This window comes from Myotis brandtii, unplaced genomic scaffold, assembly GCF_000412655.1.
Source record: "Myotis brandtii unplaced genomic scaffold, ASM41265v1 scaffold179, whole genome shotgun sequence".
NCBI classification, from domain to species: domain Eukaryota; kingdom Metazoa; phylum Chordata; class Mammalia; order Chiroptera; family Vespertilionidae; genus Myotis; species Myotis brandtii.
In genome coordinates this window covers 3,586,919-3,601,348 of record NW_005356635.1, presented here as the reverse complement: position 1 = coordinate 3,601,348, position 14,430 = coordinate 3,586,919, and the positions used below count along the sequence as shown (strand labels likewise).

The window sequence follows — 14,430 nt, the reverse complement described above, 5'->3', positions numbered from 1 at the left end:
ATTCTGGGCCAGCTTTAGCTCTGAGGCTTGGCTCCAGCTCTGAGGCCTCGGCTGCTGAAAGCAGGTATCTGGTTTGTTTGGGTTCTATAATTGAAACATTGTTTCAACTCCAGCTCTGAGATCCCAGCTGGCTGAAAGCAGGTTTCTGGGGTTTTGTTTAGCTTCTATATTTGTAACAATGTTTTAAACTGCAAGCTCAGAGGCCGGCAGTCGCAGGCAGAGAACGTTGGCTTCCTCCATCACTGAAGCAAGCAAGCCTACTGTTCGCTTCAAGCTGCCTTGCTGCCGGCCGCCATCTTGGTTGGCAGTTAATTTGCATATCGCCCTGATTAGCCAATGGGAAAGGTAGCGGAGGTACGGCTAATTACCATGTTTCTCTCTTATTAGATAGGATTATAAAAGCCATAACATATAGACAGTGACGAATTTCCCAGTAGTGATCTACTGAGAGCCGCAGTTCCTTTTCTTATAGAAACTGTGTAAAGACATTTTCTCAGTCTTGGGACGTACATTTTTGATCTGCAACATGTCTGCCTGTAGCCTAACACCCTGGGTCCAGAACTGTTTCCAGGTTCCTCAGAGTGAGGAGGACCTGAGCATGTGCCCTGGTGCCCACACCACTGCCAGCCCTGCTTCTATTCTGGGGTTGGCAGAATCGTTGACTAGCCCAGAACCAGAGCAGGCCTGCCTTCTGCAGTGGATACTCAAGGTGTGCTGGAATGGGTGTTTTCCCTCAAATAATTTGTGGTTTTGACCTGTTTTTAAGCAATTGCAACAGTTTCCCTTTTAGGATGTTAAGGTTTGAGAAATGCTGGGGGAAGGTGTGGGTCATCCCTGTTGCCTGCCCTGCTGTCTGCTTGAATCCAGCAGAGGCGAACATAAGGGACACTCTGCATGAGTAAAAAGCTCAAGGTAAATCCAAGACAATTTTGGTAGTACTTTTCCAGCTCTTAGGTAGTGTTTCCTTTAGCAGTAGTGTTGATGGTAGGGTATTGTGTCCTGTAGGTACATATTTTACTGCGCTTGATCTTGGAGTCTTGGAGCATGGCAGTCTTTTTGTATAGTGATAGATTGAGAGATGTGTGAAAAAGGAGCTATCATAAGGCATCTACAGCAAGTGAGGCCAATTTTATATATTGAGACAAAAAGGCAGGGTTATGTGTTGAATGAAAAACAGGACAAGCTTATGAGACATGTATCACTTTGACCTTGAAACATTTGCCCAGTCTCTCCTCCTTATCTTTAGTCTAGAGATGATTTAATGCCCAAATAAAGGGACCTACTGAAACGTTAAGTCGTTTCGGAAATGAAGAAATGCTGGTTTTATACAGCACGTAAAGATAAATAAGAACCAAATGAACCAGAAAGGAAACAAAGAATGTCTTGGGGTGGCCCAATAACCCTTCCTCGCCTGCCCCATGCTCCCATTTGATTTACGGTTTCTAAGCTCCTTGCTCCAGCCCATTAAAGATAAAGACAGGCAAAGGGAAGGGGAAAAATAGGAAAAGGACCTCTGGGTGATGATCAACTGAAAAAGTGGGCAGTCAGTTTGTGGAGCCATAGCCAGCCCTGCCCCCAAGGCAGTTAATTCTGAGATGATAACTGAATTTCTGTAATGAAAGTGGTCGTTACATTAACTTTGAGCCTTCAGGAATGCAAACACTGCTCACTAAAGATCTCTCTATGTGGTAGAACTTTTAAAAGACACTTAACTGTATAAGTCTTCAATTTCTCGTAGGTGGAACTCTTCCTTGTTCCTCAAATGCAGGCAAGGGAGAGTGGAGTAAAATAGCACCAAATGTTTTAGTCTCTGTAGACCATGACTCTGGGTGTTTGGTAACATAATTAAAGAATGTGGTGGAATGGAATTTATAAGCCCAAAGACAGCTCTGTAATAGTGGCCTATGAATTGCTTTCTCTCAACTTCTTTGCACAGCTAGAATATCCATTCCACGGTTATTCTAATGTAGATGGTGCATGCACTTGTCTTTTCGTGCTGTGTAAAGTCTCAGGGTGCTGCACTAAGTGTTTTCAAGTGGAAGGGTGTTGCATATAACTGTACGCCTCTCTCTGATGAGAAGAATTTAGTTGACACAGGGCCATGCAAAGCATTGCTCACCCCAGAAATATATTCATCTGAATAAAAACATGCTGAGCCAGGCCGGCGTGACTCAGTGGTTGAACATCGACCTTTGAACCAGGAGGTCACGGTTCGATTCCTCGGTCAGGGCACATGCCCAGTTGTGTCTTGATCCCCAGTATGGGGTGTTTAGGAGGCAGCCGATCAATGATTTTCTCTCATCAGTGATGTTTCTATCTCTCTTTCCCTCTACCTTCCTTTCTGAAGTCAATAAAAATATATTTTTAAAAACCACACATGCTGAGGTCATTACTCATCTTCTGAGTAATTACAGTGACCCATTTTTCTCTTCTATCTGGGCCATCTCCCACCATTCTGATCGTGTGCCTTAATTCTACTTTCTCTGAAGAAGGGAAATTATTCCTTCATGACATTTTGATGAAATTATTAAACCTTGTGATAATACTAGAGGGTTTTTTCAATTACCTTTAAAAATTTTTTGTATGAAGTTTCTTTTCAATGAAGTAATTTTCAGTGAATGCTTGTCATCTTGAAGTGGCCAGAGTATTTCTTTACAGATGATCCTATGTTGTAGGAGAAAAATGAATTAATTAAGTTAAATGAATACCAGAGTGTTTTTATTGGAGAAGTATGTATGGTAGCAGTGTAAATACTTTTAAAATTCATCTTGTAAAATTGTGCAATATTTCAACATGTTCACTTGTCTTTCTATACTGGTCTTGGCTGTCAATATTAGTGATTATTGATTTGGTGTGAACTCCTGTGGAAAACTTACAAATTCTTGAGAGTGTTGGACATAAAGTATTTTTAGATCAAGCATGTCAAATTCACGGCCGGCGGACTGCATGCCTCATTTAAACAAAAGGCATGTGGCCCGCTGGCCGCGATTTTGACATGCTTGTCCTAGATAGTTGTAATAAGATGTCTCCAAATGTTGCCAAGTATCCTGAGGGGACCACGCTGAGCCTGGTTGATGACTGCCGGTCTGATGAGAGGGATGTGAGCAGAGATAACACCTGAAAGCATGTTGTCTGGCAAGGAAAGGATGAGTTTGGTTGAGGTTGTCACCTTCTTAAACAGCTTTTCTCAAACTACTGTGCACACATGTTACTTGGGGATCTCGCGGAAATGAACACTCAGATCCCATAGGTCTGTAGTTGGTGTGATGTTGGCCCAGTGACCACATTTTCAGTAGCATGTTTGTTTTTTGAAGATCCTGTACACAGGGTACATTTAACATTTGGTGAGGAGGGTAAAAAAAAACACCTTGTTTTTCTTTACTGTAGTTAGGACTCCAGATAGGAATCAGTTCCATTATAGGTAGCCCTGAAGTCTAGGATTCTCTTTAGTCTATTCATTCAGATTTCGTCATCAATAACTCACTCTCATGGTTTCCTGGAAATGTAATTATGTATGTTATAGAAATCTACTTGAGAATAAGTGATAAAGAAATCTTATATTTTCTGTAATATTCCTAAAATGTCATGAAGTTCTCTTTAGGGAAAAAAAAAAGGGATGAAGTTCCTTGTGGAGCAAAATTACATGTGGTCCACGGTGGTGCTGAGCATGATCTGGTCAGGATGAGGTGTTCTAGCTTCATGGCAGCACTTAGTCCTGGGGAGGAAGGAGGAGAAGGCTGGTGTAGGGTGGTTGGGCTTTTGCTATATTTCTGGTATTTCATCCCTTAAATTTGGAAACCATTATGGCTAAATATTACTACCAGTTAACACTGAGTGAATGGGTACATTGGTTTTGCAAACATTAGTTTCTGCACTTTTATTTTTTATATTTGAAATATTTCATAATTAGAAAGAAATGTATATGGAGAATGAATTGCTTTCAAATCACCCTTTTCTCAGCGCCCGCCTCTGATGAGCATCCTTCTTCCTGTCCTTTGTTCAGTTCTTAGGAAATGACAGTCTGGTGTCTTCTCCTACCTCTTGCCATTCCAAGTCCAAGCATCAAAAGCTTTAACCGATGCCCCAGATCTTTTCATATTTGTCTCCCAATGACTCTTATAACGCTAGAAAATAGTATAGGTGTGTGTAATCATTGTGTACATTGCTAAATGGACTAAAGCCATTTTCTCATCACTGCTGGTTTTATCTCCCTTGTCCTGATTCTACTCTTTATTTTCCTTTTTGATGCCAGTATGTGATGGTTTCCAGAGCAGTTAGAATGGGTTGAATGGAGGGATTTCTGTAAGGACTGCATTGTCAGTCTTGACATATTTAGTAATAACTTGCTATTAAATATCTTATATATATATATTTTATTGTCTAAAGTTTTACATATGTCAGCCCCCACCGCCCCAGTGTCTGTGTCCATTGGATATGCTAAAATGCATGCATACAAGTCCTTTGGTTGCTCTCTAACTCCTCCCCTCCTCCCCCCTGCACACCATTTGTCTCTGGATCTATTCTTGTTCATCAAATTATGTTGATCATTATATCCCACATATGAGTGAGATCATGTGATAAATATTTTATATTTTATCTTTAAAAATCTTTTATACTATTCAATTGTCTTAATTCTAAGTATGTCGTCATGCTCCTGGCCTTTCTATTTTTTAAAAAAGATATATTTTATTGATTTTTTTACAGAGAGGAAGGGAGAGGGAGAGGGATAGAGAGTTAGAAACATCAATGAGAGAGAAACATTGATCAGCTGCCTCCTGCACACTCCCTACTGGGGATGTGCCAGCAACCAAGGTACATGCCCTTGACCGGAATCGAACCCGGAACCCTTTAGTCTGTAGGCCAACTATCCCCTGAGCCAAACCGGTTAGGGGGCTCCTGGCCTTTCTTATTCCAAGGTCAGTTGGATATTTTAGAATTTCTTGTGTCTTGACTTTTGGCCCTGCCTCTTTCCCCAATGTCCTTGTGGGTTAGTAAATAATGTTCTTTGCTTCTAGGCCCAAGACCTCTGTTAAGAGGAAGTCATTACAAGTATGCCAGTTTATTTCATGGAAATCACTATATTTTTCTCTGTAACTGACCATCCCTCTTGCTTCTCATAAAGTTGTTTCTACTTGCTCCTTATTAAATTCTCACAGTGGCTGGCTCCTTCTGCTCTCCTCGTGGCTTTTGGTCTGAGCTCCCTCTAGCTCAGCTGGGGAAGCTCACTCTCTCCTTCACCTGAAAGAATAAGCCTCTTATCTTCCTTCATTGCCCTGAACATTGAATGTTTGACACTCACAGCTTCCATAGGCTGCCAGGGACATCACTTATAATTTATCCTTCTTTCCCCACTTACTTTTCCTAACCTCTCTGTAGCACTTGATGGTATGGATTTCTCCTTGTTGAACTCTTGTGTTCTTAAGATGCATTGTAACCTTTGGCTTTGCATATTCCAGTGGTTCTCAACCTTCCTAATGCCGCGACCCTTTAATACAGTTCCTCATGTTGTGGTGACCCCCAATTTCATTGTTACAAATTGAACATAATTAAAGCATAGTGATTAATCACAAAACAATATGTAATTATATATGTGTTTTCTGATGGTCTTAGGCGACCCCTGTGAAAGGGTCATTCGACCCCCAAAGGGGTCGCGACCCACAGGTTGAGAACCACTAGCATATTCCCAATTTTCTTCCTTTGCCAAGACCTTCTGTTCATTTGCTTATCAGAACATGTTTGCTAGGCACTGTGGAAATCCATCGGCCAAGGGACCTCTCAGGAAGGTCACAGTCTAGAAGGAAGCTGAACAAAGTGGCACTTCGGGGTGCAGCAGGGGCTGTCATGGGAGGCAGCAGCACGGAAGCAGAACGAGCACCAGCACCAGCCAGCTTCAGGAAGGGTGAGAGCACGTGACAATGAGTGCGGACAGTGTGCTCCCTCCAGTTAGTCAGGCAACGCGGGAAAGGGGGGGAGTTTTGGGCAGAGAGAGCTACTAGGTACATTCACCAAGACACTTGAGGTGATGGCACAGTGGGGGGGACATGGATTGCCTGAAATTTGGGGTAACACAATAGAGTCTTGCCAGTGAGTTTCTTTTACCTCTATCATGCAAATGAGCGCACAGATGCTTCGAATGCCAAGTAACTCACCAAAAGCAAATTGGGCAGCTAACATGACTAGACAAGTTCAAACTCAGATCAGTTCAGCTCTAGGCCAGTGGGGCTGTATGGGCAGCATATTTTGTGCTTGTTGATGAGTCTGAGCATGTACACAGGCCCTTCAGCAGTCTTCTGCAGTCTTGCCTTTAGGAGTCACTTAGACCCTATTTTTTAAGAGAAGATGCATGTGTGCGTGGGAGTTTGTGAGTGTGTGTGAGTTTGTGAGTGTGCGTGACCTGCTTTTGATCAGGGTTTTCAGTGGCTACAGGTGTGGATTCCTTCACTCTCTCCAGTTAGCCTCCAGGTGCCACAGCATGGAGAACCTCCGTTTTATTTGCCATTTTCTGAAAGTAGAAATGTGTTTCTGACTTTTGATTTTGACTCGGCTTTCTATGTCCTGCACTGATGTCTAAGTAAAGGCATGGAATCAACTGTTCCTAGTGGAGTTGAGAACAAAAGACATTAACCGGCAGGGGTGGAGCCTGCACTGGGACCCAGAGCTGCTGCAGGGGTTCAGGTGCCTGTGCACTGGTTCCCTGGGCCCTGGAGCGGCGATGTCTCTGCTTGCTGCTGCTGCTCACTTTTGTGAATCCTCAGTCAGCTCTGACTTGATTTTCCTGACTCCTGGCCACCATGGCCCATTGACTTCCCCTTCAGTTAGAGTCTAGGTCATTGACAAAATGCTTGAATTTAACTCATAATCGGATGAATGATATTGTCACATACTTTGAGAAACTGCTAGTTCTTACATTAGAAATATCCCCATGTGTTTGTTAAGCTGAATTGCAGCACCTAAGAGCTTCCTCTTTACCAAGGCATAAGCTTGACTCTGTTTTGACTGCCAGGTCCTTCCTGGGCCTCCTATTCAGACTCTAAAACTCACAAAGATCAAAACCCTGAGTCGTTGCTACAAACAGAGCCAACTTTTGATTATGCGTGATAATGGGCAGAGTAATGGTTAATGGCTAAAAGCTGATAAAGCCCAAACTGAGTCTTAACTTTTAATTCCAACCACTTCCCCTAAAACACTTTTAGCAGAACTCGTAGCAAGGCATAAGACCAGCACATTTAAGAACTTGGATCTGTCTTCATTTCTTGTGGTTGTACAGATGCATCATGGGAGCTGCTGAAGAGGGCAAGGTGTGGGGCAGGCACCAAACTTTTAGGGCCATGAAAATGGCCCCCCCATCACTAGCCTCCAAACCATCTGGAGTGTCAGGATTGTTTTGTGGGGATTTTTTGTCTATGATTTTTGGTATAGCCCAGGGTTTCACAACCTTGGCATTGTTAACATTTTTTGTTCCAGTTCTTTGTGGTCAAACTGTCCTGTGCATTGCTTAGCTGCATCCCTGGCTCTGTCCATTAGGTGGCAGAGAGTTCTTTTAGATCAAAGAACTCTCCAGGCAGTTCGAAATGCTTCCAAGTTGAGATCTACTGGAATAGCCCCTTAATGGTAGGTGGGTTTGATATCATTTTGATATAGGAAGAGAATTTAGTCAGCTCTTTCGTTACTGTTAAAACTTAACTGGATATTGAATAACTCATCAACAGTGAGTAATTCATATGCTTTGGCTTTGCAATGTGAAGTAAGCTTTCTTGACTGCTCTGTTGGGGGCAGATAGTGCACGATAATGTTGCATGCAGCGAACCTTGGTTAGACTGTGGCTCAGTTTCTTACTACCTGTGATACCAGGATGGTTACTAACTGTGTCTGTGCTTCAGTTTTACATCTCTAAAATGAGGGGGTAGTGCTTGCTACGTCACAGGGCTCTGTTCCTGTAAGAATCACATCCCTGGTGACTGGCAGTGTGTTCTCAGAGGAACACTGGGGGTTCAGTGAGTGTCTCAGATGGCAGCAGAATGATCAGATGTTTCTGGGACTCAGTCTGCCAGACTTCCCCGGGGCCAGGCTCCACACAGTCCCCTAGTTGTCCATGCTGATTTGAAGCCGATGTTCTTTTGCACTGTGATTCAGGGCTGCAGAGGCCTGAGCCTTTTCCCACCCTTAGACCTCCTTGGGGTGTCTGACCCAGCAGTGCTTGCATCGGGGAGGTGAAGGGGCTGTGCTTCTTATGGTCCCTCTGTTCTGGGCCCTCTCAGCTGTGGGGAGTACGTGTGAAGTCCAGAGGACTTTATGCTCATATTCATCAATTCTATACAAGCCTGTGACTTCGGTGAGAGGGGTGTAGATGTGTAGATCTAGGAAAATTCCAACTTCAGAGCTTTGGGAACTGATTCCTTTGTCTGGAATTAGACTGAGCCCTTGGATTGCTGACTTTTTCCAGCCTGTTCTTTCTCAGCACTGTTTTGGAATACATGGTTCTATTCCCTGGGGCCAGGCAAGGAAATGACCTCTTTTTGCCTCACTGGGATGGTGTTTGCATTTCCCAATTAAGCACGCAGTACCCAGCTCTCCAGATTTTGGGGCTCAGAGCATTAATGCATGTCCCTTTGCTGTGGGGGTGGGGAAGATTTTCATTTCTGAGAAACCAACAGCTTTAACTACTTAGCTAAATATCAACCACCTGTATGTTTGTTCTAGATTCAGGCTTATGTAGCCAAAGGAAAATAATATAAATATCTAGGACTTGAGGTGGGAGTGGGAATATAGCAGAGAAGTGATTCCAACACACTTCAAACTTAAATTATTTTGTACTTTCTACCTGTTGGAGGATTCAGTAACCTTTGATTTTAATAAAATATTGTGATAATAACTTATAAATTGGGCAGTTCCTTAAGTGAATTTTTATTTTGTTAGACACAGCATGTGACAACAAAGCAAGTGTATTCATTTCAAAATGAGTAGGACTTAAATTCAAAAGATGTGTTTCTGTGCAGCCTAAAGGTGGTGCTCAGATTGCATGCGAAATGAAGGAGCTGTGCTCTTTATGAATCCTGAGCCCACAGGTTGGGTTGAATGTATATGTCTTTTTTAGATCATTCCATTTGACATGGTCACTTACAGATTATTTTCAATAAATACAGTTGACCCTTTGTATCCATAGGTTTCACATGCATGGATTCAATCAGCCACCGTGTACAACAGTATGTTCACATTCACAACATGGTTTTCCAGCCACAGATTGATTGAACACTGTTTTTGATCTGAACTACAGATGTAAAGGGCCAGCTATAGCTATTGGGGAGCCACGAGTCATTTGCAGGTTGTCAACTGCATGCAGATTGGCACCCCTAACGCCCACAGAGTCAGCTGTGTTTCGCTTTTCCAAAGGATTTCAATATGTCAGTCAGGTACACTGTAATAGCTCTCCCAAGGGAGCTGTTAGATGCCATTTCATTATTGCTTTAGATGCAATATCTGTCTGTAATGTCTGAGAGTAACCAGCACTCCTGTTCCCCGGCTCGGGCGCTGTAATGCTGTGCTCACTGCTGCCTCCGACCAGGACCAGTCCTGGTTGCCTCCCGCATGTGAGAGAGACACATGGATTCGTTGCCTTCCGCACACACCCCAATGAGCTGGGGATAGAACCTGCAACTCAGGTACATGCCCTTAACCTGTGACTCTTTGGTGCGTGGGCCAACACAGTAACCACTGAGAAACACCAGCCAGGGCTATCTTCATTTTTAAAGGTGTATTTTGATAAACAAGATTTACTAATTTTAATTTAGTCAAATTACTATTTTTTCAAATTACTGCTTTTTGTATCAAAAGAAAAATTTTCTGTCTCAAAGTTTAAAATTATGTCTCTCACAATACCATCTGTGGAACCATGGGGGTTCTTGACCCCCTCTCAAGGTCTTCAATTACCTAGAGTACTCACTTGTTATTTGCCTATTTTACTCACTTTGCCGACATTTGTACTAATGCTACAAGAAGCCATGGTCTAGGCCAGCCGTGGGCAAACTACGGCCCGCGGGCTGGATCCGGCCCGTTTGAAATGAATAAAACTAAAAAAAAAAAGACCGTACCCTTTTATGTAATGATGTTTACTTTGAATTTATATTAGTTCACACAAACACTCCATCCATGCTTTTGTTCCGGCCCTCCGGTCCAGTTTAAGAACCCATTGTGGCCCTCGAGTCAAAAAGTTTGCCCACCCCTGGTCTAGGCCATGTCTCCACTGTCCCTTAGTCATTGCACATCTTGTCACACAGTCTTAGTAAACAAACAAAAGGCAGGTTCACTTTAGAATGTCCTTAATGATGTAATATATGTTGATAATTTGATTCAATCTTACCCCTTAGATATGTGTCTTTTAAATATTTTTTAACATGTACACCTGAAACCTGTATAATTTTATTAACCAGTGTCACCCCAATCTTATCTAATAAAAGACAAAAAGGGTAATTAACTGTCCCTCTGCTACGCTTCCCATTGGCTAACCAGAGCGATATGCAAATTAACTGCCAACAAAGATGGCGGCCGGCAGCCCCGCAGCTGAAGCGAGCAGGAGGCTTGCTTGCTCCAGTAATGGAGGAAGCCAAGGTTCCCAGCCTGCCGCGGCCCGGCTCTGAGCCCAAAAGCAACAATGTTTCAATTATAGAAGCTAAACAAACCCCAGATACCTGCTTTCAGCTGGCAGCAGCCCTCAGAGCGGGGAGCGCCAGTGACGGCAACAATGTTTCAATTATAGAAGGTAAATAAATCCCAGAATAAAAAAAAAAGAAAAAAAGGAGAGGCTGGGAGCTTCCGTCGCTGGCCAGCCTGAAAACGGCCCTCAGCCCCTCACCCAGACTGGCCAGGCACTCCAGTGGGGACCCCCACCCTGAAGGGGGTGTGGCCAGCCTGAAAAAGGCCCTCAGCCCCTCATCCAGGCTGGCCAGGCCCCCCAGCGGGACCCCTACCCTGATCCGGGACACCCTTCAGGGCAAACCAGCTGGCCCCCACCCATGCACCAGGCCTCTATCCTATATACTAAAAGGGTAATATGCAAATTGACCCTAATAGCAGAAAGACTGGGAATGACTGGTCACTATGACACACACTGACCACCAGGGGGCAGATGCTCAATGCAGGAGCTGCCCTCTGGTGGTCAGGGCACTCCCACATAGGGGAGCTCTGCTCAGCCACAAGCCAGGCTGATAGCTGCCAGTACAGCGGTAGTGGGAGTCTCTCCTGCCTCCTCAGCAGCGCTAAGGATGTCCGACTGCAGCTTAGGCCTGCTCCCCGCTGGCAAGTGGATATCCCCCGAGGGCTGGGCTGCCAGAGGGGTGTCTGATTGACATCTTAGGCCCGATCCCCCGGGGAGCGGGCCTAAGCCAGCAGGTGGTCATCCCCTGAGGGGTCCCAGACTGCGAGAGGGCACAGGCCAGGCTGGGGGATCCCCCCACCCCCGAGTGCACAAATTTTTGTGCACTGGGCCTCTAGTAAATTCAATAAAAAAGAAAATGTAAATAAATAAATACGTAAATAAATTTTTGTGACAAAATAGGAATTGTTCATGAGCGCCTCTGCCACATGTGATGGTTGACTAGAGGTACAGCATCAAGTGGGTGTTTAGCTGAATTAGATGCCTTTTTTTTGGAGCACCGTTTTTACTTAAAAGAATGACATGCAAACAATAGTAATTCAGACTTGGCTATTTGGAAGATATCTTCTCAAGAATGAATAAACTTAGCCTTCACATCAAGGAAAACAATTAGCAGTACTTTTTAACACTTAGATTGAGATCAGTGCCAACATTAATGCAATTTTTGATACTATATAATGAAAAATTCTGCATGAATGCACACCTCTAAGTGCCCAATGACTGATTATATGATGTTATAAAATCTAGCATGGGTGAAAGAGTCATTCAAAGACAAAGTTAGACTAAGGGTTTTTAATGTAACGCAAACATTCATTGATATAGGTTTAGATTCCACATGGGAACCAATCTTTAAAAAACTGCCACTGTTGAGTTTTGGTGTGGTACCAAAGAAGAAAATCCAAAGGCTGTTAAATAAAACACTGCTTCCTTTTCCTATTATGTATCTACTAGAGGCCTGGTGCACAAAAATTTGTGCTCTCAGTGGAGGGGGGTCCCTCAGCCCGGCCTGTGCCCATTTGCAGTCCATGACCCCTTGGGGGATGTCCGACTAAAGGCTTAGGCCCCCAAGGGAGCTGTGATGAGGAAGCTGGGGTGACAGAGGAGCCACGCTGTCCTGCCCCGCCGCCCTGGGTCGGGTTGTACACGGGATGCCCGGGCGGGCCGGCCGATCGCTGCTGCCCCACCCGGCGCCCCGGGTTGGTTTGCACACAGGACGCCTGTCGCTCCGGGTCGCAGATAGCAGGCCCAGATGGCGGCAGGGCAGGTGGGATGGCACTGACCCGCCCTGCCTGCAGTATGCAAATTAGCCACCGTCTTTGTTGGCGGTTAATTTGCATATCATGCTGATTAGCCAATGGGAGGCATAGCGAAGGTACGGTCAATTACCATGTTTGTCTATTATTAGATAGGATGTGAGATTTGATTTTTTTCATTGTACTGTAACTGAACCTATATTTTAATGTTGAATGTAGAAGTAGATATGATATTCTAAGGTCAGATGTTACAGAGATATGCAAAAGTATAGAATAAAACCACTTTTGCAACTAAAACCTTTTTTTGAAATAGGTGATTTTTCATAAAAATGTGCTATTTGTGTTAAAATTTGATGCTATCATTTAAGTGAATTCAAAATACATATTTATAAATTTTTCAATTGTAATTTCTAATATAATAAGTATTGCTAGTATAACTTACACCACAAAAGATCTTTGGGCTCCTCAGTAGTAGAAAAGGGATCTTGAGAACAAAAGTTTGAGAATTCCTGGTGAAAGTATATTTTACTATAAGAGTTTTTGGGGGGTTAATTTGCTTATTTTTCTGTATATAACAAAATGGGACTCAAGACTTTTGTGAAGAGGAATTATTTTTTTTTTTTTTAATGTGAAACTTCCAACTCAGATACCTTTCATTTAAATTTTTCTTGAGGTTTTTTTTTTTTTTTTTTGTAAGGTTGTCTGGTTTTCCATCTATTCACCAAACATGTGAATGAAGCAAATCGCCTGATTGTCTTTCTGGACCTCTTTCTGCAGGGAACCACCATGTATGGGGCTCACGAGCCGGACTCAGGTCTGCCGCCCCCCTCACCCCAGACCCACTGTCTCGCCATGAAGGACTGGCCTGCCAGTTTCCAGTGTTGGCCACTTATGTTAGTAGGCTCTCAGGGCATGTGTTGATAGATACTCAGCACTTATGTGCTCATGATGCCCAGTTTCCTGTTGGAGTGACAGCAGGGTAAATTAGGAGAAGTATTCATTTCCCCTTATTTTGTGATTTCTTTTTTGGCTCCACGAGTGCCAGATTCTAACTCAAACATTTTTTTGTGGAATTTTACCATTGCTAGTACTACTTCTAATGAATAAGTTCTTAGCAAGAATGGGGGAAGGAATTCCATTTTTAATTAAATAGCTGCTATGTTCTTGGTACTAGCATGACTCAGTTGGTATCTTTGTAGCTCTTTGTGGGTGATAGCTTTATCATGATGTTTTATAGATGATTAGAGGCCTGTTGCACGAAAAGATTCGTGCAATAGGCCTTCCCTTCCCCTGGCTGCCGGCACCAGTTTTCCTCCGGCACCCGGGACCCAGGCCTTTGCTCCGGCCGGAGCCGCCTTCAGTCTTCGCTGCTCTGGCCGGAGCCGCCTTCAGTCTTTGCTCTGCTGCTTTGTGCCTACGTATGCAAATTAACCGCCACCATTGTTGGCGGTTAATTTGCATATCTCGCTGATTAGCCAATGGGAGGCGTAGCGAAGGTACGGTCAATTACCATGTTTGTCTATTATTAGATAGGATGGGACAGGAGAAGATCAAACAGGCCAAAGAGCTAAAAAACAATAACAAAAAGTAGCTCAGTGTCACAGTTCAGCTGTTTATCTGTAAAGTACCTGCTTTTTCCACGAGATTGCCTCTAAAAGTCTGAGTCCCAGTAACATTGAGTCTCTTATACAGTGTGATCATTGCCATTGTTGTGAAAACAGCTAGCTAAGGGACAGAGCAGTCTTGGGTACTCTTGCATCTCTAACTTGTGTTTATGTATAAATCACAGTTTTTATTGGGCATATTCATCTCCTTAGGTCAGAGGAAACATGGGTTCGGTGAAAGGGCATTAGACTTGAAGCCAGATGACGTTTCCCCAAATACCATCCTTGTCCTTATTAGCTGTGTTGTCTTGTTCAAGTCACTAAACCTCTCTGGACCCTCATTTCTTAATCTGTAAAGTAAAGCCAGTAATAGAAGGTCTTTCCCAATGTAATTTGGCGCTGGAAACCCCCAATTTTGATATTA

The 14,430-nt window shown here is 43.6% G+C and overlaps 2 protein-coding genes across 7 annotated transcripts in view; one reads left to right on the top strand and one right to left on the bottom strand.

The window, feature by feature from the left end:
• Positions 1-14,430, top strand: part of MED12L (mediator complex subunit 12-like) — a 397,491-nt gene that overhangs the window by 176,291 nt on the left and 206,770 nt on the right. The window lies entirely within an intron of this gene.
• P2RY14 (purinergic receptor P2Y, G-protein coupled, 14) overlaps positions 1-14,430 on the bottom strand; it is a 98,540-nt gene that overhangs the window by 6,273 nt on the left and 77,837 nt on the right. For all 3 annotated transcript variants that reach the window (XM_014537430.1, XM_005863459.2, XM_005863458.2), the window contains one exon: positions 2,567-2,664. Coding sequence is in view for 1 of the 3 variants with exons in the window: in XM_005863459.2 (XP_005863521.2) it covers positions 2,567-2,664 (98 nt within the window). In the remaining 2 variants the exon portion in view is untranslated. The remainder of the gene's footprint in view (positions 1-2,566; positions 2,665-14,430) is intronic.